Raw genomic sequence first — 26,349 nt, 5'->3', positions numbered from 1 at the left:
ACAGCAGTGGGATGGTGTATTTGGGATTGACTCCAAATAAACTACTTGTTGGTGTGGCTTGTTGATGTGTTTTTAATAGATTCTTTTGGAGCATAAAGACATACGCTTTAACAGGCTTTAGCTTCACAGACAATGCTTGTCAGTAAGATCGATTCATTGTTGGTTTTGTTTTTTTCATGAGATTTGTTGACTGCAATAAAATTGCAGAAAATAACAAGCGTTATCTTTTAATTAAGTCTGTTAACAAATGGTTATTATAGCATCAACACAGTTTGACGACATTGTAATGGCAGCGTTGTGAGGGAGAGGGTGTGGTACTCGGATGAAGTTGAGGGTGAGGACTGTGGATGAGCAGCTCTCTGAAAATTAGTAGAGGCCACCCTACTTCTGCTTCCACAGGGCAATATTTTCAAGTGTAATATCACTGTCATGGTGACAGCACTGTGCTACGGCAGCATTTTAGTGTTAGCAAAGTGAAGTTTTTACAGTCAGCGTTGGTTCAGCAGCCGTAACTCTCTACCTGAGCACCTGAGAAGCGCTGTAAAACCAGCCCACTTACTCTATATGCAGTGATCCTCTTTAATGTTTTAGCAGCAGAGCGGAGAATTTGTCAGATGTGCATCTTTTATAATCTCATGATGATAGCTCTCCCTATAATGCAGAGAGAAAAAAAAAGAAGAAGTTTGACTTCTTTCTCCACGACTGAGACGCGAGTGTAAAGAATCCATGATTTGATTTATGTTGTCTCCAGTGGGACTCGTAGGGATCTGCTTCACTGAGATAGGAAAGAGAAGTCAGTACAAAGAGGAGATGAGGAGAAAAGCATGTGATTTATGTGTTTTACCCAGATTATAAAAGGACTGCTGTCTGGCCTTTTATTGAATCAGGGCTGGAATGTGTTTCTGGTGGAGAACAGGTGCTGCTTTACCAGTGAATGTGAAGAGGAGGGAAAAACGACATGTTTAACCTTTAATAATGAACCGTCAACACACAAGTTATAAGATATCACTTTGAACAGAGAGGTGAAAACTCGTTTAGAAATGGTTAAAAGAGACACATGCACAAAAGAAGAACTTGATCTTGGAATAAAAGTAGTTTTCATTCAAAATAAAATTATACATTTTCATTAGGAATATTATTAAAAAGTGAATGCACCCGTCTTCTTTCTCAGCTACGCATTTTTTTCTATTTGTAGCTGAGGGTCGTCAGTATTTGACGACCTGGGACTGAGACTCAATAGCCGACTTTCTTTCTCTAAAATTGTCTGCGTCAGCTTTAAAGTGGAGATTCAAATAAATTTAATAAGAACAAAAATAATCTCAGATTTGACCATTAACTTTAATTCTATCACTCAGATGGTCATTTATCTGAAGTTATGTTCTGGCAAGACTTAATTAGAGACATCTGACATTTTTAGAAAATCCAATTATTCACTGTCTTGCTGCAGAGTTAGAAAAGATTCAAAATGCTTTCATGATGGAACAGCTTAGCTTCTCATAAAGACGGGAAAAAGTCTTTTCAAACAGCTCTACCCAAAGTTGAACAAATCCATCTTTTACCTACACAAACAGTAATTGTAGAAACTAAGAGTGGTTTGACACAGGTGTTTCAACTAGCTGATTTCTTAGCAACTAGCAACGTTCGGCAACAGTGATGGCAAGACCATAGACCATATTCACATGCCGGCCATTTCCCTCTGCCTTTCTCTGAAGCTCAATCGTCGTACTGCTGTGTTCTAGGGTGCGAATCATATATAAATGTACGCAATCTGACTCATTTTTATAATTTTACTGCTTCCTGATTGATTAGCAACTGTTAAGACAATGGTTAATCTGGAGGGACATCGGACCACATTTCAAGATAAAACAACAAATAGGTTTGATAACAGATTAGCATCCATTAGTCAACAGCTGAATGTGCCTCCAGATTTTCATTATCCACCATCTTTTCAGTTGCTGATAAATTGGTAAGCTGTTAAATGATAACAATTATCCCAGCATTCAAGTTTCCCACCCTGAGTACACTGTGAGAGGAAAATGGCCGCCGTGTGAATAAGGTCTACGGGTTAAACAAACGATACATTGTGATTTAGTGAAGTATAGAGACGCAAGTAGACATATTGTAGCGTGCATGTGTGTTTGCTAGCTCAACCGAGCCGAGATTTATTCTCTTTGTCAAAGCAACAGCTACTTCTCCTTTGCTAATCGTCCAGAATCATGTCTTGTTTCTTTTCTCTCTTCAGCCATACCCACTACATTAGACACCTCCCGTAAAATTACAGGAACTTATATCCAGCCTTACAAAATTTTAGATGTCAGAGCTAAGCTAGCTATTTCTCTCTTTTTCCAGTCCATGCTAAGACAAACTAGGCTAAGCTAACCAGCTGCTAGCCACAGCTGCATGTTTACTGGACACATGAGGTTGATATTCCTTTACGTCACGCCTCCTTAGTCTAATCCTTGACTTCATCAGAGTCGAAATAGAAAGGGTGCTAAAAGGATCATTACACCACAATACAGCTCCCTCACAGATGTTCCATATTTATATGTGCATGTGAGGGTTGAACATTAGCTTCACATATTTGCTGAGTCAAATTCAAGGAAATCACATTAAATAGTAAGAAATAGAAAGAAAAAAAAAAAAAAAACTTACATACAGCCTGGGCTACCATGATAATTTCGTTCAACTGTGTCCATAACTTTCCAAATCAAATTACATGGTGGATCCATAATTCCCAAAGCATTTAGGCCTCATGGTGGGAAGAAAAAATCTGTCATTCATAAAAACTGCTGTAGCTACACATTGATCGTTCAGAAGAGATTTAATACAGCGATGAATCCTCTGCAGTCTGAATTTGCAGAATCAAACAAGAACCAAGTTTGAGGTTGAGGGTCTCTTAAAGGGACACTTAAGCAGATGTTTGTTTGTTGTTTGTTGTTTGTTGTTGGTCCCAGTGAAGCGGTTTCTGCCGTCAACCCACTGACCTTCCCTTCTAATTGATCACATTAGTCACAGTATGACCGCAACATCAGTCAACCCTCAGGCAAGCAGACTCCCACAACACCATAAATGACAATCCTCCTCATTTCCATGCAGTCCATTCTACTACTTCACTTGGCATCCCCCAGCAGTCTGCTACAGTCATAAATAACTTAAGAGCTTATGAAAAACACTGTAAAGAGCAAAGTCAAGTGTTTTTGTTTGAAGCGGGTGATGGCGATCAAAGATAAATCATGAATATTACCACTGCACCAATCAATGATTAAATGCCTGAATCTCATTCACTTATTTTTTATGGTAGTTAAAAATAGAAATAGGGGCACTGGTGAATTAAATAAAAATGAAAGTAGTCTCTGGACTGTTTGTGTGACAAAACTTAAATTTACTAACGATCAAAGTACAGGCTGCAGTTTCTCCATTGACGACATTTGGGAAACAACTATGTATACAAAAATACCACCCTATATCTGCCTGAATCTTTACAAACACTCATTTAAACATTCAGGTATAACTCATATATTTATAATTATAAGTTATGGCGTGTGACTTTATCATAGACTACAACAACCACATAATCTTTAAAGGATTTCATTGGCCAGTGAATACAGTAACCATCACTTCAACATCAAAAGAGAGTGACAACTACTCAACAATACCAAACACTTAAAAGTGAGTCAGGTAGGTAACAACAATCTGTGGGCCAACCCCCGTCGTAATGTGAGCATGTGATTGCACAGCTTTATTTAGTAATACGCAGAGTGTATACAGTTTTTTATATAGACTTATATATTATATATAGGTCTTCTGTGTCTCTGGGGGAGCTTTGGAGTCAAGAGAAAATCACCCAGATGATGTCAGAGTGATGTCATCAGGTGTTATCTGGGTTTATCTGGTTTGAGAGGAGTGGGCATTTACCTGACATGGCATCTGCCACAGCAGTTTATGAGCTGCAGTTTCCCCAGTAAACACACCGACCTCTTCAGCCTGCTTTTCAGTTTTCTGCTGCTCTTCTCAGGGTTGCTCCAGAGCTGCTCTCCACTGCCCAGAGACACTGCAGCTGCGATAGCCGAATAGGTCGGGGTGTTTACTGAAGAAACAATAGCTCACAATCCGCTGTATCAGCTCCACCACTGGCTGTGTGTTTTACAAACCAACCACAACAAAAGAGACCAACACAACCCATTAACACCAGACAATCACTGAACAAACAGTTAGGAAATAGCACGCTAAAAAGCTATTTCTTGTGTCCTTTGTGGTGTGCTTTATCAGTAGAATCATCGTGGCTCACTGCCGACGAGTACAAGGATGGACAACATGTTTTGTGTACTCGGCACACAATACATCACATTCAGTACTCCAGTGCCATTGTATTCATACTTAATGACACTGATGTCAAAAGATAATGCAAATATTATATTCTTGTACATTGCGTCTCACTATTCATTATGTAAATGTACAATCAGGCAAATGACATGATGCTATGCATTACCTGCCCTTCACGCTGTCTTTGTTGTCTCTGTAATATCACTTTATCTCTCACTGCATTAAGAAAAAAGCTCCTTGTCAAAAATGATACACTTCAAAGCCCAGACTTAAATGCAGCTCCTGAGAAGTTTGAGTGAATACAGATTGAGCGTGCACTGAAAATGAAAAAACACCAGTCACAATCTGAAGGACATTTTAAATTAGGAGGCGAACACCACCGCAGTATTCTGCAAATTCAAACAACCAACACCATCTAAATCAATACATAATATTAATACACTGTTTAGTATCAGTGTCACTAAATCTCAGTCTGCCAGTATGTAGGTGTCTTTCTTTCTTTTAGTTAACCCCTACCTAATAAGAGATGTGTGAGGTGTGCATCTTAAACTGAAAAGCTTCTAACTGTAGCTCAGGAGGCTTAAGAAGTTGGATAAATAAACAAATCCATAAGACTATAATCCATCCACTGGGATCAGCTGCCTCACCATAGGCCTGACAGTCTGCAAGATTCCAGATTGTCTTTATTTTGTTGAAACACTGAGTGTAGATTAGTCGGTGGTAATTAATGCTCCTTTTTGCAGAGATTAGAGTCTAAAACCAACAGAAATGTGTTGTTCTGCCAATGCTAGGAATAGCAAAATACAACCCAGTTGCAGTCGCTTGAATCCGTGTATAAATAATACGATGTAAGACATAAGTCCAGGTTCGCATGCAGGTGATTTGCCAATAAAACCAATGTGTCCAAATGACATGCATAAAAAGTGTCAGGTAAGGTAGAACACAGTAAGAACGTCCAAGCAGGGTGGAGGTTGGGGTCCATAGATGAGTCTGACACAGACTGACTTTAATCCCGGTGATTGGTGTTCGGGAAACCGAAAGTAAACGTTGACTTGTTTTAATTTACATTTGTTACTTAACATACGTAACATAGCTAACTTGATGTAATCTTTCTTACTTAACCAAGTAGTTTTTGCTGCCTTAACCAAACCAAACTGCGACCATTTTGTGTTTATTTCTGTTACCATGATGACAAATGTCACCTTGCTGAGGATCTTCTCTCCAAAGAAGTTAATCAGAAGGATTATGACTTGCTAACAACACTGGACTCTGGTGTTTTTACTGCACACCATTTGAAAGTGTGAAGTTGTGTTGTTTGTACCCAAATTGATGAGACTGGGTTGCAAAATAACTGTATTTAACCAGTATCTCTGTTGTAATAATGTATTTATAACAAACGTGTTCTAATCTTTCAGCTCCATTATCATTTACAGCATATGTCATGTGTCAAAATATTTATGAGATACAGTACTAAGAGAAAAAAATATATAAATTACCCATAACATTATATATACATATCTATCACCGCTATCCTTTAAGGGGTCATGGGCAGCCGACATTGAGTGAGAGGCGTGTTAGACCCTGGACCAGTTGCCAGTTCATCGCAGGGCTGACACTTAAAGACAATCAACCATTCACTCTCATATTTTCACCAACAGGTAATTTAGAGTCAACAATTCACCTGCATGTCAATTGTTTGTCATATCATCGTTGAATAATTCTGATAAAAAATAACAAAAATAATAACATTAACAAAGGGTGGGGAGACAGATTGAATAAACACATTATCATCATTTTCATAGCGAGTGTAGGTTTAGGACAAAGGTAGTTCTGTGAAACAGGTCCATCATACACCGATAAATCCGATTTAAGGGGAGAAGCAGCATGTCTGGCATGGCAGAGAGTTTGCATGTGGACGGAGACCTTTTCTTCATCAGCAGTGGGAGTTGGAAGAGTTGATTATAAAGTATGTGATTGTAAGTGAGTGAGTATTGCACCATATACGTTGAAACCTTTGACATCACCTGTATTTTACATTTTTTCAGTCAAGGTTAATGGTGCCGCTCAAACTTCAAACACAGTGTTTTGTATGACATCAATATCCAACTGGAGGACGCTCCCTCACAGTCAACACCATTCGTCAAGCTACGTCTTTGGCCAGCAGCATAATTTTTACATGTGTATGTACAAAACCACATCTGTCGGATTAGATGACAGTACAGCGGTAGTTGGGATCATTGGTGGTACTGGAACCGTCCGTTTTGACCACAGTGATCTTGGACGAGTGCTGGGAGCTGTGCAGCGCGTTCCTGGAGCAAAGACGCTCACGGTAATTCTGGGCAAAGATGAGCAACATGAGCGGGTTGATGCAGCTGTGGGAGTAGCTGAGGCAGATGCTGATGTTGTAGGCGTAGACAAAGGCAATGGTGGGGGTGTTGTTGGTCAGGTTGATCACCTGGATGACGTGGTAGGGCGACCAGCATACCAGAAAGAGGGCGATGACCATGAGGACCATCTTGGTGGCTCTTTTGGCCCAAACAGACTGCTTACGCTTGACGCGACGGATGGAGCTGAAGACACGGTAGAGGGTGAGCGAGTAGAAGGTGCTGATGATGATGAGAGGGATGATGAAGCCCAGGATCGACTGGTAGAGAGTGTACCAGTACATGTCCTCAGGCCCGTCCAGATACATCATGCACACCTCCAAATGCTGCCTGCGCACGACCTTGGCGTACAGCATGACCGGGACAGTGAGGAGGAAGCTGCCAAGCCACACCAACAAGTTGATGATGATGGTCCACTGGATGGTCCTCTTCTCTGAGGTGGGGTGGACGATAGCTATGTACCTAGGAGGAAGAAGCCACTTTTTAGAGTTGGACTGCACTCTGAGGCACAAATGAAAACTTTGCTGAAGTACTTAAAATAAAGAGCATTAGTTTTGCATTAAGAGGTTATTTTCACCCTTGACAAGGTCGGAGAATCAAATCAGGCAAGGGGGAAATGATTAAACCAAATGACATGTCAGAGATACACTCAATGTATTACGTGCTCAGTAAAGTGATGAATGCAGTGACAAATTAGTAAAGTTTGTACAGGGCGACTGGTCGGAAATGAACACATTTCCATTTGGAGTCTGCATTTTGATTGTGTTTAAATTTGAGAAGCTGCTCAGCTAGTTGAGTACAAATTGACCTCCATCTATGCGGCCTTTTGTGAGAAATAAATGACCACTTGGTCATCACTCACACAAAGTGTCATTTAAGTGGAGCAAATTACATATTTCCAGTTGCTTTCTAGATGTCAATCTGTCGTTGTGAGCGGCGAGATAACCAGGCGTATAAACTATTAAGATGCCTGCAACTTTCTCCAGGACATCCTTTTAAATTGCAATTATCTTCAGCCATTAATCAGTAGCATTTTGAAGCTGGAGCCCTTTGCTGAAGTTAAATATATATACTTGTAGTGTGATGATTGAATCAATAAGTGCAAATCAATACCCATTCTGAGGTGTTGCCTCAAAGCAGCCAAGTTCGATGTGATCAAAAACTCACATTTAGGACCGACGCTTAATGTTTTATGCTCTGTCGTCGTAGATGTGGCTACATCTATTTAGGTTCATACAGTGGAAGAATCAGTTAATGCAGTTAAAGGACATAAATCATACGAATCATGAATGTGTAACTTGATTTAGCTGTAATGTACGGAAAAACATTGTTAGAGCGAGTTTATTCAAGTCGTAAAAGATTTCTTCTGACAGCACCCACACTGGAAGTATCTCTTTCTAAAGTTTAAATATTTCTTGTGACCCTTTTTACTAAATCGATAGAAAGTAGTTCTTCTGCAAATGTTGCATAATTAGATCTAAAAGGGCTCTGTGGGAATTCTGCGTTGTGCTGGAAGCCGAGCATTAGCTTATGTAAGCAGACTCCATTTTTCAACCAACGTTAGCTGTTGTTGCAACCTGCGTCCTTCACAAAGAAATCCACAGTCCAGGAGCATTAAATCGTCCACAGGCTTGTATAGACAACCGAGAGAGACGGGGAAGATCTCATTTCTTACGTCAAGTTACAATCGGCTCACATATGGCCAATAAATAAATGACTGATATATGTTTTTTCCTATGAATTGCAACATAAGCCCCTTTAACTCTGCTGTGTTTTTGAAACAGGATGTTGTTGAAAAATTAGAGCATACAAAAATAACTTGATCCTGTGCAGATTAAAACAGCCCCGTCTTTGTTGGCACAACCAGAGGAATGCAGACGAAATCATAATGCCAGTTTTTGTCTAAAAGCTAATAAGGAAAGATAGATAAAGATTTGTAGTCTGGTAAGTTCAGAAAATGACATCACTTTACTGTAATGCTGACCTTAAAACCAGGAAAAGGCAACATATATGCCATATCACCATATAACAATATCTAAACTCCAAGAAGATATATAGTCTTATTTCATGATAATAATAATAATAATATCATATTGATATATTGCCCAGCCCTAACTGGGCATATGTGTTTTGAACAAGTATAACTTGGTAATACTGATATTAGAAGTGAACTTCTTCTTATTGTGACCAGCTGTACTCCAGAACTCAGATAAACAACTACGCAGACATGTACTTTTGATCATATCGGACAAGGTTGAAAAAAACTCTAATCTCAACTTTAATTGAATCAAGCCTCAAACATTAAATTATGTTTGATAAATGGGAACACTTAACATGAGAGATCACAGCCTGTAATTGCTTGTTTTGAAGGTTCACATTCAAAGGACTGTTTGATCTTCTTTTCTCATTTGTGACAGTGAAAGTGTAACATTTTTGGAAATCGATTTAAAAACAGCCTGAGAGGACAGAGGAGACATGTTGAGATATCAATGTGAGATGCCCCAAACAAAAAGCAAAGGCAGGAAGTTGACTAAACGCTCTGGAGCCCGTGAAGGGTACCCTCCAGCACAGGTGGTGCTGCTCATCAGATCACAGTTAGCTGCTCTAATGGCCCTATAGAAACGCATTAAGTTTATTACAATGAGGATGTGTGACATTATGGCTCTGAGAACAACCCCTGCTCCAGTGATTAGCTTCAGATGGAGATGTTTATTGGTCTAACACTTGGCATGAGGACTAATTTAAATGTCCTCAGTGTGCTCAGATCATAAACATGACAACATACATCACTTGTGCAGGGAACATTGTGTCTTCATGGGCTGTTGGACAGATGATTACCCCAATCTAGTGGTATATTTTAAGATGCAGTGTTTAGTGATGAGGGCACCTGGAAAATGAATACCTTTATTCTCATTATTCGTATTATTATTAGAAGTAGTAAGTAGGCTATTAGTATTAGTATAAGTAATAGTATTATTAGTATTATTTGGTTTGGTCCTTTAAAGAATATCTCTTACTTTTTTTCGCACACAAAAACAAAACATCGACATTAGTTCAAGGCATCAAACCTGTGATATGTCTGGATTTATAACTTACCGATCAATGCACAACACAGTAACAATCCCCACCGTGGTGAACTGGTTGCTGACATCCACCACCACCACCGCTTTGCACATAAAGTTTCCGAACACCCACTGTCTGTCTCTGACCAGCTGGTGAATGTTGAAGGGCATCACCAGCAGGAACAGCATGTCGGCAATCGCCAAGTTCAACACGTAGATGTCCGAAACCATTTTCTTCTTGCATGCTTTCACCGCGTAGATGACCAGTCCGTTGGCAATGACTCCAACCGAGCACAAGATGCCATAGATTGAAGGGAAAATGTGCATGAAAGTGGTGATGTCGATGTGGCTGTAAGGTGGCGGGGCTGGGCTCAGACATGACGGGTCAGTCGAGTTCTGGGTTTGGTTGTTTTTGCAGAGTATGTCCGTGTCATTCATCTTCAGAGACTCTTCGATAATCGCCCCAGTGTTGTTTGGGATTAACGCGCGCACCGGGCGCTCTCCAGCCGGCGTCTGCTCTCCAAACTTGCGCAGCAAACTCGCGCACTCTCCAAGAGCGCGTATCCTCCTCTGCTTATGGTTTCCCCGGACAAAGATTTAAAACAGGAATAAGTAGAATCTAATCAAGTCTTACGGCATGAGGAATAGTGGTCCCTGAAGCATGTTTATCTCTGAAAGCAAACTATGATCTGACCATTTACCGTGCGCATCCGCTGTGCCAAACACAGTGTGCGCCTCAGGGGACACTAGTTCCCTCCCTTCAAAGATCATTCGCTCTGTCGTGTAATAAGATAAAGCAAATGAAAACAGCAAAAAGAAAAAAAAAGAAAAAAAAATGCTCGAAGATCCAGGAATCGTGGCTTGCATTACATAGTGATCACACATTGAAATTAAGGAGGAGGGTTAACAAATTGCAGCATGTTTACTGTGCACTTGTGGGATGAATGGTGTGTAAAGTGATGATCTTTCTGTAAGGAGATAAAACTCATAAATAAAACAGAGATGATAAAGGCTTTCAGATAGCAAAATGGCAGAATCAATAAGACTTCAGATAACAATGTGCTCTTCATGGTTAATTCAAAAGCCAGGCAGTGGAAGGATGAAACAGGAAGTGTTAAAAGTCTAAGTGACTTTTACTGGAATATACCTGTACTGTTAAGCCACATGGTGCAGCTACTTTTACAACAAAGAGATTTATGTTCTCTTTATATTTCAATGAGAACACACATTTCCAAAAGGGATTTAAACACCCTCATTTTTGTTTTCTCTGAATTATGATTGGTTTCAGCTGAGGGAAATTGAAGTAGGGTTATCACATGCAATTACATTTTTTTTAATGGTGAATATGTCCTCCAAGCCCCGGCGTAGCCCTCGTACCAAAGATGTGATTTTCCTCTGTACTTTTTTCAGACATCACTGTGAATCAGCTGAAAGGACTGTAGCTGATCCAGGGATGCTCAGCAGAAAGAGCTCTGCTGGGATCTGACCACAGGTCAGCGGGAATATATTTGAGCCTTTCTTCACGCTGGCTCCAGGTACCTATTTTCATTCCCTGTGATGTTTCTTTTCTGTTGCGACTCCTGTTCAAAGTGCACCATAATTTCTTTTTCTTTTTTTTTTTTGTACAGGCCTTTATAAAATACACTTTGGGACTTTTGGTCATCCTCGCTGGTCCAGAACATATAGAGGACAAGCTTCAATGAGCTCTTCAAACCAACTGTCGACTTCTGACAGCAAAGGAATAATCCAGCAGGAATAAAATTCACATTATTAATTCATCTTTTAGGATTTTGATCTCTTCATTCTAGATCTGTGAAAAGTTGTCATTTAAACTGTGGAAGCTGATGACACGTCCCCGTCACTTTATTAGAAACATTTGTTAAAAAAATTAGCCTGCACTAAGAAAAGTTAACTAACAAATGAGAGCTGCTGACTGAAATGAACAATTGTCATTGTTCAATTGGTGTTGAAGTTGTGGAGGTGATGCGTATGGATGACGGTTACATGGTCAGTCAATGTTATTGCACATTTAAGTCGCTCTTTTGATGCCCAGTCACCCGGATATAATGTTACCAGTTAACGTTTCTGCAACCCACGGATACGTCCAAGTTTGACATTTGTACCAAGCATTGGAATATCACAGTCACATTAAATGCTTATTAGCTGACTTTTATGTCAGGAGGTGGGCAGATGGGCGGAGATTTTCAGCTGTTTTTGTGGCGCCCGCAGCCGTCTATTTTTAACGAGAAGGCGGACCATCTCCTGCCAATTTTGTTGTGACAAAGCCGGGTGTTTTTTAAGGAGAATTGGGGACATTTCCAGCCACTTTTGTGGCATCAGAAACATTAAAAACATGTTTTCCTAACCCTAACAAAGTGTTTTTTGTTCTTTTGGAAATCTAACCAGACCACAAGCACAGCATTGTGACAAGAGAAATAGAAAATTGAACCCTAAACAAATGTCAAGTAGCAACATAAAGACATGTGTTTTTACTGGTTTGTGGTTTTGCAGAAATGTTCTTAGCTGACATTTATTGTGGCAATCCTGTTGGCTTCCAGCAGGTCAAAGTTTTCTGATATTCTGTGAAATACCCCAAGATCTACTTGAGGAATAGGCACAACATTTCCCTTCCAGGCTGTGTATGCCATGCTGAGATCAAAGAAGGGGGACCCAAATGCACAAGACGGGGGGGCAGGAATATCAATGGATGAGGTTTATTCAGGATCAACAGCGGGAACGAGCAAACACGGCAGGAACAGACAAACACAACAGATGACTCAACAAAGACTTATCCAAAGAGTGGAATTAAATACAAACTTAACTAACAAGGGGATGAGGTGCAGGTGGAGAAACACAGGTGAGGGTAATGAGTGGAGGAACCAAGAGAGCAGGGAGGGAGCTGATAGGCTGGAAAGAACACAGGGAACAGGGCTGATGCAGTGCAGGTGCAGGTTAGCAATTAGCTCAAAGCATTACTGTGCCTAATTACAGCATCGCTATTAATATTTCTCAAATAAAACAAATATCTGTCAGCTGCATCTTGAGGCTGCACCATCCACAACCTGCTGTGAGTATTTTTGGATGATGTTGCCCTGATAAGAGAAACTGATTTTGATGACTAGATCAAGGAGGAAGTTGAATTCTTTTCCAAATCAGCCATTTTTTGTCAGCTTGGAAGTCAGGATCCGTGACAGCCCAGCAAGAGGTGTGTTCACCCAGTCATGTCTGGGTGAGGCTCCTGCAGTGACTGTGATGGAATAATGATGCAACACTCTGGAGAAGCTCTGGGGGTTGCCAAAGTCACGACATGTTAAATTTTGAAAGTATTGATAGTCGATCAAACCCTCTGCTCCGTCAGATTCACACATATTAAGAGCTTACATCCTCAACATCCATTTGTATGCAAATTGTGTCTCATTTGCATTAGCATGTTAAATCAAGATTTATCTCATAAAATGACAGTTGGCACATTTTCTAGAAAATTAAAATTTCTTCTCATCTGCTTTCAATGATGAGCTTAAATGGTTTCCTTTTTGCCCCATTTAATGTCATCATTTTGTAAATATACTTACGTCTGTTCTTCAGAGAAATAAAGCACTTGAGATTCAAAGCGACAGTAGGTAGGTTGGAAGTTAATCAAGTCAAGTCAAATGTTTTTCTGTTCTCACTCTGTCCGGTGCTGCAGCACCGTATCCCCCCTCTGACTGAATGAAACAGAACCTTAATTCATTTTCATTAATTTTACCTGTGTTTACCTTCCATTTCATGTCAACACGGCTGCTGTCAAAAGGGTTTATTAAAGGCGGATCTACTGACGAGGTGTTTGTTTTCACTGTGGGAGAGAGGAGCTTCTCTTGGCACGGATTTTGGGCTTTTTAACTTTCAAGACCTTTTACATGCAGAAGAGCCTGTATAACACACTGAAGGAAAGGAAAACATGAAAAAGCATAATAGGTCTCCTTTAAAAAACCAATAGTATCATTTTAAAATGAAAGAAAGTTTCTTCACAAAGCAGGGCTGTTGGCATGAGCTATGAAGCTTTAAGAATTGGGCTTATCGTTGCTACAAACCTCCAAACATGATCAATTATTTTTTTTCTTTTCTTCAGCAACCACCACTATGTACAATTGCAACACGGGGTTAGTAGGGTCGCAGTTCCCGTCTGCTCAGTGGCCAACACTGGAGGACGGTGCTTGCCCAGGTCAGCTCCTGGGTGTGAAGGTGTGCACCTGTGTGAATGTGAAGTGGGACATGGCTGAAAAAAAGAGCGTGAGCACTCGATAAAACTTCAACGTGGATCAACACAATAGCTGACAGGTCTTTAAAGTGCATTTAAGGGCAGTTTCGGTGTGTAAATCAAACCCAAAGCAGGTCTTTATTGTAAATAGTTAATCCAAGCTCTACATCCTGTTTTTTTTTAAAGGACACTATACATGTGGATCTGTTTCTTCTTTACGATGTAGTCCTGTTAATTATAACCACCTACAATATGTTGGTCCTCATTAATTAGATAATATGCACAGTGCAGTGGCCTGAGGCGGCTCATAAATGCTGGAACAGCTCACAGACAGACACGATGACAGAAGCAGAATAAAGAACACAGCCACAAACTCAAAAACTTTCAAAGAGATCAGCACTTGGAGAAGAAACATTTGCTTCATACTTTGTCATATTTTCTTGACCTGAGCAATGAATTGATGTCCACTGCATTTTCTATACGCATGAGAAAATAGAGCCAGGAAGTCAATTCAGCAAAGTGATTGTTGTTTGTGTCAGTAACAACTTGTCTGGCTTGTTCGCTGAAATAGACCAAGTGACGTCCATGTGACAAACAGCATCAGTCTGAAGTCAAACCAGCTTCTTTGAACGTTAAATTTAAGTTTCTTCTGTTGTCATTAAAGCTGTTGTCAGTGATATATTTGTATTAGAATAAATGTTAAATAGCGCTTTATTCCAACAGTAATCATTGTTACAGAGAACTTCATAAAGAGGCGGTCGTGTCTGCTCATGAACATGCAGAGAGCAGGATCCTCCCGTTTGCTGCTATGTCTGCCAATTACTGCTGCACGTTGATGCGGTGACGTAGAGCAGAGGGGGGGGATTGCTCACTGCAAAATGGACAGGAAGTTGGACAGGAGCAAAGAATCAGAATCTCTCTTTTTATTACCAAGTAAGTTTTCACATTCGACTGATTCCTAGGTATAAGTTTAGGCAGAGATGTACAGATTTCTCAGCAGCAGGTTAGCTTAAGCTCAGTTTACACTACAGGATTTTAGCCCTGATCTTCCACTCGCCAACAGTTTTTGGAGATTGCCAACAAAAAGCCGCAGATCAGAGACAAATCAGCACTCGCTCCTGTGTTCTATGATCGCAATCCAGGAGCTCGCCGACTTGTACATCTAGAAGGCTAGATATCTGGTTGAGTTGCAAACAGAGCACAGAGCAGACACTTCTCTCCTCTCTGACTCTGTGTTGTCACCCGCAATTGCTCTCTGAACCCAGCATCTATTTTCATCTTTCTGAGAGCAGCCAAATAACAGCCTACAGTTTCTATCAGAATACAAACACAAAAGCTTTTCAGTGTTCGTAACCTTGTCGTCCTCGCTGAACCACAAGAAGAGCAGGCAGTTGTACGCTTTCAGTGGAGTTTCCATATTTGTTTCTTTTTCTTTCTTGTGTTTTCACTGCAAATCAGCAGACAAACAACTTGCGTCATTCGCGTGTGACATCCTGCGTGTGTCATCTTGTTATGTGTGTTCCCCCCATCACAGATCAGTCAGGTAGCGTTCAAAGCACAACGATTGCAAGTTGAGTACAAGACAGAAAGTTGTTTAGTGTAGCCAGTACAGCGGTCTGAAGACTTTGAAGGTCATGCGGTGTGACGAAGGCATTAGCGTAGCATAAAGACTTGAAAGAGGAGGAAGAAGCTAGCCTGACTTGACAATTACATTTTTTTTTACGCTTTTTACTGTTTGTTAGCTGGGACCAGTTACTATATATCTACCGTACAGATGTAAGAGTGGTATTGGTCTGCTCAGCTGTCTCTCAAAGAGAAAGGTTCATTTCCCAAAATACCAAACTATTCCATTGAATTACTACAATCCAATTTCCCACTTGGACCTGAAAAGTGCTGCCTGCATTTATTCAATGACGCATAAAAGTCAGGAAAATTAGAAAAAGACTGCTTTTTCATGAACTAAACAGACTCTCAGCCACAGGTTAAAATGCTAATGTCACTTTGCCCCGTCTCACATCTCTCCCCTCACTCCTGATTATTGTGAAGAGTTTAATTGCCTGTGACATTTAGTTATTTAAAAGGAGCATCAAGGATTTTGCACTGATTTCTAATGGGATCATCATTCCTATCTTTGATAGAGACCTAACCTGCTGTTGCTCAGCTCAGGCAGAGAGAGACAAGGGGGGAATGGTAGCATTATGTGTGCACCAGTTCTATTTGTGGAGGTAACATTCAGAAAGTGTTTAAAGGGGATGTGCTATGACTGGGTATCATGGAAGCACGTAAACAAGCTTAAATAACACCAGAGAGTGTTTTTTTTTGTGTCACTAAAAGGGTGATGGGATAACATGACACTCTTGGTCTGAGTGTTTTTCACTTGAGCAACAGCTAGAATGACATGCCGTGTATCAAATGAACCAATGCTAATTCTTCATCATTTCCACATACATGAAGCCCATAGAGAATTATACAAAAAGAAAAAGTGTACAAAGACCCTTTCACCCACAGCATGAGAATATAGAATAATAAACATACACTGAAAAAAATAAGAAAAAAACACTAAATACAAGGTTTCTTACAGAAGCCCATAATGGCGATAGAGGTGCAATTAGTTTTTTAGTGTTGTTATAAAAAGAGACCCAGAAGTAGGACACAGAGGCAGGCAGGTTGTAAAGTAAAAGGCGAGCTTTAATAACAAAACTAAAAGGTAATATAAAGTTAGGCGACAAAATGGCAGCAACAACAACAATCCAAGTAAAACTAAAGAAAAATACAAAAGCCGCGGAGAACAAAAGCGGTAACACAGAGGACACAAGAGGAGCAAACACAGGACAAGGAAACAGACACAGGAAATACAGATGAACCAACAAAGAGTGAGGAAAATCACAGACTTAAATACACAGGGGCCAATTAACACATGAAACACAGGTATACATGGAGAAAGAGCGGGAAAGAGACAAAGACAGGAAGTGGAAAGTAAAACATGACACGAAACTATAATCTACAAAATAAAACAGGAAATGACTCAACCAAAAACCCAAACCAGGACAGTTACCTGGAGATCGCTAGTAAATTATTGTGTCATCTCGGCTTAATAGAGATTGTTTTCTTGTGACAACTGATTGATTTATAATGAGAAAACTAACTTTCTTCTCTTGAGATAACGTGACAAATGAATCCGTGATCATAAGAAAACAAAACGTGGTTCCCTCTCATTACTTATAGCCTAATGCGTTTAAGATCAGCAGTTCCATGCACATGTATATATGGTGTCTTGGCAAGTGTAACAGCTGATTTAAGATGAGCTGTCAGATCATAGAGTACCCTTTATTGATCAATGCATCACACTACATCAATCTTAATTTCTTTATGTACGTAATTTATTAGCCTAGCAATCAAAAACTCACCAATGTGGGTAGTTGCTTTTTTGTAGCCTGTTGGACAGTGACACATCTGATGCCTCTCTAAGCCTAAATGATGCTTTTACCTGCTTACACTTTTATTATATCTGCCACTCTCACGAATCGTATGAAGTGGTTTTCTCACGATAAATGATCTCATTATTTTGAGATAAATCAACTGAGATAAAGATAACTTGCTATCCAAGATAAAGAGCTTTATTACTTAGAGATAATGCACTAATAAATCTTGCCGTGGTTTTGGATGGATTTTATAGTTAATGCAATATTTACATCTTTTTTTAACTTTTGATGAACATTTTTGTAACAAGATAAAACAGACATTTAAAAGTCAAATTTCAGTCATGACTACATTTTGACCATAATTGTAGTACTCTGACTTTGTAGGGCAGTATGACCATTAAGGGCTTTCATAGTTTCTTGCTTGTAATAGGCAAAGAGAATTGAAATGAGTCCCATTTATCTGACTGAATTGCTAATTCCTAGATGTCTTAGAGATATTTTGACTTGAAATCAGACAAATATACTTGGTAAGAGTTTTTGCAGTGTAGATACAGTACATATATACACACACACACACATTGTGTTTTAATGCGCCACATCACATCATTCAGATGATAAAACAAACTCAATGTCGTGAGTTGCCTTCAAAAGACAGACATGGATAAGTGCCTTGTCACAGCACATTATTTCCTGTCACATCAAGGCGCTCTGACCTGAGAACATCCTGTCCCTTTGCATTTATAAATATAGTCTGTAAACATGAGAGTGAAAACAGTGAGTGATAAGTGCTGCCTCCAAATGAGTGGTAAAACGAATCCATAACCAACTTTTCTAACTTTAATTGAATAGATGCTGGTATGTCTGAGGCCTATAATTAAATTATGAAAATGTTGAACTGAAATGCCACAGTTGCCACAGTGTTTGTATGCGTTTTAGAAAGAGGACTTTAATGAAATTAGTATGTTATGATTATTCGTCTGATTCACCGTGGATGTCAGACTAGTCATATGCGGACACGGTCATTTGTGTGATGGAGATATACATTTGCCTGTGAAGCATGTGCAGCTGTGTTGCTCAAAACCGAGCATTCAGAGAGAAAACATGAAGCAACACAAACCAAACAGTGGTGTTCCCTGTCTGGTTCACAGTTAATAGTATCACATGCCTTAGATGTCAGATGATTTTTTGTCAAGATAAGATAAACATCTCAATAATTCCTCCGGGTCTTTGCTAATGTTGATTGCATGCTCTGGTCAGTGTTTAGTTTATATTTAACGCTAGCAAACACAATGCAAAATATTGTGTAAATAAGAGTGTTCCTGAGACATGTGATGAGCATCAAGAGAAAAGTCTGAGTAGGGTTCAGTGTCATGGTACATTCCTGCAGTGTTTTTATGTCTTCTGAGGGATTCCCCATTGGTGTGGAGTCTCATTTACACACCTCAGCTGCCTATAAATGTCAGTATGGAGTTGTTTCTTTATTATGGTATGTTCACATGAGTCGTAAAAGACCAACAGGAAGCTTTTTTTTTTTAGATTCTTCTCAGATGAAAGGGAGTGAATAAAAATAGATGTAATCCTGTGACTGACAAACATACTTAACATTAACATGTTTGTTCCCGTGATAACATATAGAAATAACACTTCCTGTATGTGTCTTCCCACGCAAGTTGTTATATTTGTTCTGATTAGATGGTCGATCAGATTATGAATCACTTCTGTCAACACGAACCCACAGGTGAAAAAACCCTCTACATCCAGTCATGCATGTTATCAGATCAGAGTTATGCAACTCATGCCCATGGCACAACTTAGATTACTTTAGGTCTGTTTGAATCAAAAACCAGATGGGCTTTGACAGACAGGCGCTCCCCTGAATAGAGTCTGACCAGAGCGTTTGCTGTGCTTGTTTTGCAGTGACTGCCGGATGACACAGATCTTGTGGGTGATCTTTGGACAATCATATGATCTCCTTCTGCAGATCCTCCCGGGGGAGCAGAATGTGGTGAAACCATTCCTTTATTAGTACCACACATCTACTCCAATGTGACAAATACCTAAATTTACGAGCGACCCACTTTCCTCAGAATTAACTAGTATAACATTATGTTCTCTTGTGAGCTCTTGACAAAGTGGAGATTCGCGGGCATTTTGTCTCCTCCTTCTTTAATTTAGTAAAATCAGACTAGAAAGTACTGTTTGTTCTCAGAAGACAAGAATAATATTGTCAAGCTCCTGACAAAAGAAGTGCATCGTTTCAATACACGCAGGAGAAATGCAATGACGTGCAGCAAAGCATCTTGCTATAAATGGTCAAGAATAATAAAGTCATATTTTTATGTCTCTGCTTGTCTTCAAAGTGCACAGATCTGACAGACAGCAGTCTGATGCCGAGCTTGTCTAATATGTGCTGCTTTTTGAACATGGATTGAAGAAGATGAAAGAGTGCCCTCTGTGATGTTTATCTGATTTGACACAGAAAAACTATCAATTAATTTAGCCCCATTATGATTTGTGAGAAATCAATAGCAATTCTCTGAATGGCTATTTCTAAGCTTTTATGTGAGACACGAACATATTTGACCTTACCAGGTGTATTTCTGATGGAACACAAGCACTGGTGACGTACAGAAGGAATGGGGTGAAGCTACTGCAAAGAAAATGCCTTTCAGCCTCAGTCTTCCTGACAAAACGAGTAACATCGTAGCTTCTATCAGTCTAAAAGCCTGGTGTGCGGAAATAGAAATGCCAATAGTAGTGTTTTCAATGCCACAAGGACACTATGAGTCAAACTGAGGGGGAAGTGATGCGTTTCAAATCAACAGGATTTGGAAAGAAAAACAGACGACAAAATATGAAAATTAAGCAACACTACAGTTGTATTGTGTCAACAGTGCACAATGCACTTATCTTTAACCTTATTTGGCTCGACGATACATGTGTCAAAATCATATTAAGTTTAGTCTTGTATTTTGCAATATTTTCACAGGATTTAACATATTAGGGTGAATACTGTTGCATTTATGAACTGAACCGTCATTAACTGTGATTTAGCTGCATTATTATGTATCTAGAACAAATACATTCAAACAAATGAGTGTGATGAAATCCTCCCCGTCTGAACTATTTTTGACTTATCACTGACACATCAGCTAATTTATCCTTGGTCTTGATTTGTTTTAGGAATCTTATCAGATGGGTTCATGTTTTCCTCGACCAAGGTCACCGAAGCACTGATAACAAAAAACAATGTTCAACCTTGTCACCAACGCAGATTTTTCTGTATCGACCCCTAAACTCCCTCTACAAGCATGAGAAAAACATTTGATTCAGGTGTGCTTTGAGTAGCATTCTGAAAATCAGCGCACCGTTATGGAATTATTTGTGTTGCTGCCACTGCTGTGCTCCAAACAGGGTACAGAAAATAATGTGAATACTTTGTGAAAAAAGACTATTAAAGACCACAAAGCAGAACTAGCAGGAATCTGCGCTTTGATAACAATGTGTTCTGTTTGATTGTTTGTTTTAATATGTCCATCCATCCATTAGCTGAGCAGGAGACTACAAGCAATTTAGAGTCGCCGATTAACCTAACATGCTTCAGTTTACACACTAACCCAGAACGGTCCATATGAATGGTCACGTGATACACATTTTCATCTGTGTTGGTATGGACAGAGATTGTTTCTGAAATGGAGCTAAAACACACAATTTGACAGATCTTTTTTGTTTTAAAACCCCATTTTGAATTGGCCAGGACCGGGACCAGCAGAGGCAAAAAAACTCATTAGTGACAGCTGGTGGACAGGTGTTGCATGGCAGGTCTGGAGCAATACAATTAGCCGTTCTCATTGAAAACATTGAGATGTCACAGCAGGAAAAGCACAAGTATTCATAAAAAAATGAATGATGGCTGAATTCCTTTTAGCTGTTTCAGTTTCATTGTAGTCTTCGTACTGTCACATTGTTGTGCATTACTACAATATTAGAGTGGAGCCATGATATTAGTAGCAGCAGTGCTTTTCCTAGAAAGAGAAGTCATAATACTGCTGTGAGAAAGAAACACTTGGAGGCCTCTTCGGTATTTTAGATCCAACACTTTCTCAGAATTATACATCGGTCTGCAAACTCCATTTCCTGTCCCAAATTAAAAAAATAAAAACCCAAAAGCTTTTGCATAAACGTTATAATTGATCTGGTGTCTGCAGATAGCACTCCACAGAGCCGCTTGTTTTTATGTCACAAACATCATTCTGGTGCGAGCTGACCCCATATGACACTATACGCTGCTTCACAGCAAACATCTGACTTGTCATAGCATGAAAAGCACCAGTGTTACTAATAAAATGTAAGTCCCCCTCCAGTTAAAAATGTGCTTTTCTTCTTGTTCCTTGCATGCTTTGAATCATACAGGAGGACTGTGTTTATAGTCATCGCTCAGTGTCAATTCTCTCTGTGCTCACTGAAAATATTCAAGGAAAACATTACAAGGATTTAAATTTGGTAATTATACTTTTATACGCTTGTATGTATGCCTAAATACATTTGTATGAACCGTTACGAGACCCAGAAACTGAAGCAGCTCGATGAAATTCAGCCATAATTAATTTTGTTTTATTTCCTACACTGACATGTCAAAATCTCCTGCTGTGAAAACAGCATACACACTCCAGCACTGGAGAAAACATCAGCAGTAACATTTCTGCAAACCACAGATATGTGTCTGCCAAATGTGTCATATCACGCGCACATTACATGTTTATTTACCTGACTTTCATGTCGGGAGTTGAAGGTGATGGTGGTGGAGCAACAAGGCTGCCAAGGTAGTGATGACGGGTCGAGTCTGCGTTTTAACATTTGTAAGCGTGACACCACGGGATATTTTTAAAGAGTGAGTGAAAGTGAACAGGATAATGTACACAGGTTTTTAGTTGTTGGCTTGCCGTGGTTAAGAAAGCACGGGTGTATCTGAACATTAAAAACGACTGTTCCATGTACAGTAGGTAAGATAAGTGCATTTCAGGCTCCTGATGCTGTGTTTAATGGAACATTTAATGGATGTGAGCTGAAGCTGTAAACGTAATTTGCTACACCTGTGCTTTTGCACCTTCAAGTCGCTGATTGGCTTGAATTTCAGATTTTACTCCTGCAGACATGCCATTTCAGTTTCACATGGAGATCACAGACTGTTCCAGTGGATTGGAGAATCAGAATCAGGTTTATCGCCAAGTAAGAGGACTTTGGCCCGGTGTGTAGGTGGCATACAACAATATAACACACATGAAGTAGAAAAATACAAAGAAAGGTCAAAAGCAAGTGCTGAAAATCTGGACACATAAATAGAAGACAATAAAATCTGAAAAAATATGTACAGTGATTACCAAAGAACATACTGCAGGTGGGCCACGAGAAGTCATTAAGAATATATAAGTTTGAAATAACCATAAGATAGTTTGATAATTAAATTTTTATTCGCCATCTACCAACCTTTACCTACACTACTGGGTAGCATTGTTACAGTGAAACAACTCTAACAAGATGGCAACATTATTTGACCGGGAAACAGATGTCGAACCAATATCAGAATGTATCTCTTATTGCGTCTATTTCTAGGAATTGTAACTGCGTGTGTGTGTTTGCCTGCGCTGAAAGATGTATAAATGATTGTGTGGATGCGGGTAGATTATTAATTTGCGATGCATTGCCTAAGGCCTATGTGCTGAAGATTTTCCAGTTACAAGAGCCGTGTCATTCTTAAGTCTGCGAATGGCTTTTTAAATTGAGAGCTGTACAGTTTTTGTTTTTTTCCAGAAATGTACGAAGTGTTCACCAGAGGAAGATACAAATCAAAAAAGGTGTGTGAATGTGTATTAATGTAGCAGCCTGAAGTGGATTGAAAGGGGGGATTGATTATCCAACTATCTCCAATTATTTGTAAGCAGTTACTCGGACAGCCACTTTGAGTTAGAAGACGGTAAGATCGAGCAAGACATAGACAGCTAAATTGGTGTTTACAGAGATGTGGGTGTGGGTACCTGACTGTTGTGTTGAGTTGGGAGCTTCATTCACTTTGTCTGAGGAGCTTAGCAGAACCAGTGCTCCTTTGCACATTGAGGTATGATTGGGATGCCTCCTTGATGACCTTCCATAAATATATTTTGAACTCATCAACGAGGAGGAGACATCCAAGCAAGGTTCAAGAAGAGCTGGAGGATGTGGCTGGAGAAAGGAAGATAAACAACAGTCTGTTTAAGCCTTTACACACTGCAATGCACTGACCCATAATGCTGCTCTTTCATAGCAACCAAATTCCTTGCAGAAACTGGAAAAACCATGAAGAATACTGTGTCATAACCAACCAGTAATGCAGATAGGCACAAAAAATTAATGTGGTCTTATGCTGTGTTCAAGATTTAATCAAGGAGCCTCAGTGGATCTGGCATGCATAATCGTATTTTGATAACATGCGTCACTCAAATCAGAACACATACCCTGTATCATCAGAGGGCTGTAGAGAGCTAATCAGCTGAAAGGGAAGGCCTCCTCACAGCATGTAAGCAGTAGACGCTAAATTAGACATTTATCTATACTGTGCATTCCTACCATTAATGCCATAAGAATAAAACATTATTTTTGCTGTGTATTTGGTATGTTTACATAACAAAATATCTGTAATTATATAACAATTTTTGAGGGGTTTTTGCCAACTGAAGTGAATAAAACAGCACAGTGCACTGTTGACCTGGTTTGTGCAGGCAGACCAAATGTAGCAAACATCACTTATAAAAGACGATTTCATGCCATTGACCTGAAGAACGCTCTATTTTTTCAAGTTACATCACAAAATCGGAGTACAAGTCCAAGTTAAAGGACAACATATATTATTTAACTGTCCTATAGGACGACACATGTGCATTTTCTGATCTGATGCCTCTTTTAGCGGGACGACACCATAACCTAGTTTGTTTTCTGTAGCCTCAATTCACAGATGCTCCCCAAACACCCCAGACGGAGGCTATGTGTGGGTGCTTTGTGTGCTGCTGTGTCTTACACTGACCCCGGTAAGCTTTTGTTGGGCCGAAGGCCAACTGAAACTGGAATCTTCAAGAAACCTGAGGTCGGCAAACAACTTTAAAGGAACATTTAAAGGAAATAATCTTAAAATCTAAAACTACTAACCTGTCGGGAATTAAGTGTTTAAAGGGGAAAACAAAGACAATTATGAACTTATAGCTGAATTAATTTGATGACAGAGGACACATTGCATAAATTGTACAGTCATTTGTTTTCTAATTTATTTCAATGGTTAGATGATAAATTTGAGTCAACAAGTTATTTGGTTTTCTACAGCTAAGGAAAGCCTTGACTTAAAAAAGGACCTGTACTAGAGAAATAAACCTTATTAGGCGGGATTTTTTCTGCTTTTTTCTGTTGTGTTTTTTCTTACTTATATAAAGTCTGCTTCTGAAAGAACTTAGTGAACCTAAAGAACCAAGTGAACTTGTACCACAAAAACCCTGTAAGATCTTCAATATAAGATATTTATGGAGAATTCCAGACTTTAATATCTTTGATACTAAACCCAGGATCAGCAGCGCAGATTCCCCACCCAGGGAAAGGTTACATGTCAGACACGTTACGACATCATTTGTCTGTGCCTTTCGTAACCTTTATAAATCATTGTTAGAGAAATACTTAATTTCTATTGTGTGACAGTGCTATGGTTAGGTTTGGTAGGAGAGGGTTGTGGTTTGGATTAAAATGACTACTTCATTAAAGTAAGGGAATCTTTGTTGTCATGGTTGCCATTTACGGATTTCTTGACATGTACAAATTGTGAATACAGTTTCTTGGGAGTCATGGTCGATGCCATGGACTCCTCATGTAGAGTTTATTTGTTAGAGAAGTGTATTTACTTTCTCCACAGACTCAGATCTTTTGGAGCTAGTTGCTGGATTATCTCTCTGTTTTCCAAACCAGTGATTCAAAGTGTCATGCTGTGCTGCAGTAGAGTCTGTCTGTGAAACACAAACCCCAATTTGTGCAAAGATTATTGGCACACCTGTGGCATCCTTCTGTCAAGCAACTCACAACAAGAGCATGCTCAGACTTTGCCAACATCTCCTCTGACCCCCTGCATGTTCTTCTATTGTGTGATATGTTTCATGGTCATGACTGTTGGATGTACTCTGTATGTATATGAATGTGTGTGACTGCATGTCTGACCTCTGTGTAAACTTCTTGGGCCGAGCTGTCTGAGGATGCAAAATGAATTTCAGTGTGAACTGATCATAAAGTTGGATCATATTGTACGGTTATTGTATACGTTCAGCCATTGATCTGCCTCCTCGCTGCCGTCTCTTGCATTTGGGTCCACCTTCTACACTAATTTTGTGACAACTGAGCACATTAAGAGTTAAGGCCACACAAAACATTGTCATCGATAATTAAATAAGCAGATTTACTCACTTTTATGCCCGGCTCATTCAGGAGCACAACAAAGAAGGGAGGTCCACACGGTAACCACTTAAGTAAATCAAATCATTTATTAAAGATAAGTTAACAGAAGCAAACTAAAGGCTAACAAAACATAATCACAAACTAAACAATACCAAATGGCATGCCCAAGCAGGCACCAGCCTTCCAGGAGGGAGAGAGGGAGCCATCTTGGAATCACCTGGCTTATAAAGGCTCAGGTGACGCCAATCCCTCAACGAGGTGGGTGGGGCCATACCAGGGAGAACCTGAAAAGAGGAGCACAGGCAGGAAAGGGACAACAGATACTGGGCTAAGGCCTAGGGCCACACACTAAGAGTTAAGGCCACATCAATAATTAAAAAAGCAGATTTATTTACATACACAGATTCAGTGGCATGTTTTGTGTGTGGGATGACAATCTGCCAGTGTGTGACATAGCTGCT

At 39.7% G+C, this 26,349-nt stretch overlaps 1 protein-coding gene and 1 long non-coding RNA gene across 2 annotated transcripts; both read right to left on the bottom strand.

Moving 5' to 3' along the window:
- Positions 1–5,692: 5,692 nt before the first annotated feature.
- Positions 5,693–10,207, bottom strand: mchr2b (melanin concentrating hormone receptor 2b; the record flags this gene model as incomplete). Its single annotated transcript, XM_084353092.1, has 2 exons — positions 5,693–7,169; positions 9,804–10,207. The coding sequence occupies 2 exons, from the start codon at positions 10,205–10,207 to the stop codon at positions 6,530–6,532; spliced, it is 1,044 nt and encodes a 347-aa protein (XP_084209218.1). The 3' UTR covers positions 5,693–6,529.
- A 4,559-nt stretch (positions 10,208–14,766) lies between these two features.
- LOC311257453 lies at positions 14,767–26,061 on the bottom strand. The gene is made up of 3 exons (XR_014622625.1): positions 25,898–26,061; positions 23,464–23,647; positions 14,767–14,877 (listed from the first exon to the last, which is right to left on the bottom strand). It is a non-coding gene; the product is annotated as an uncharacterized lncRNA (long non-coding RNA).
- Positions 26,062–26,349: the final 288 nt, after the last annotated feature.

Source organism: Pagrus pagrus (genome assembly GCF_965226575.1).
Source record: "Pagrus pagrus genome assembly, chromosome: 5".
NCBI classification, from domain to species: Eukaryota; Metazoa; Chordata; class Actinopteri; order Spariformes; family Sparidae; genus Pagrus; species Pagrus pagrus.
Note: the sequence above shows the minus strand (reverse complement) of the source record. Positions and strands in the feature narration are given on the sequence as shown.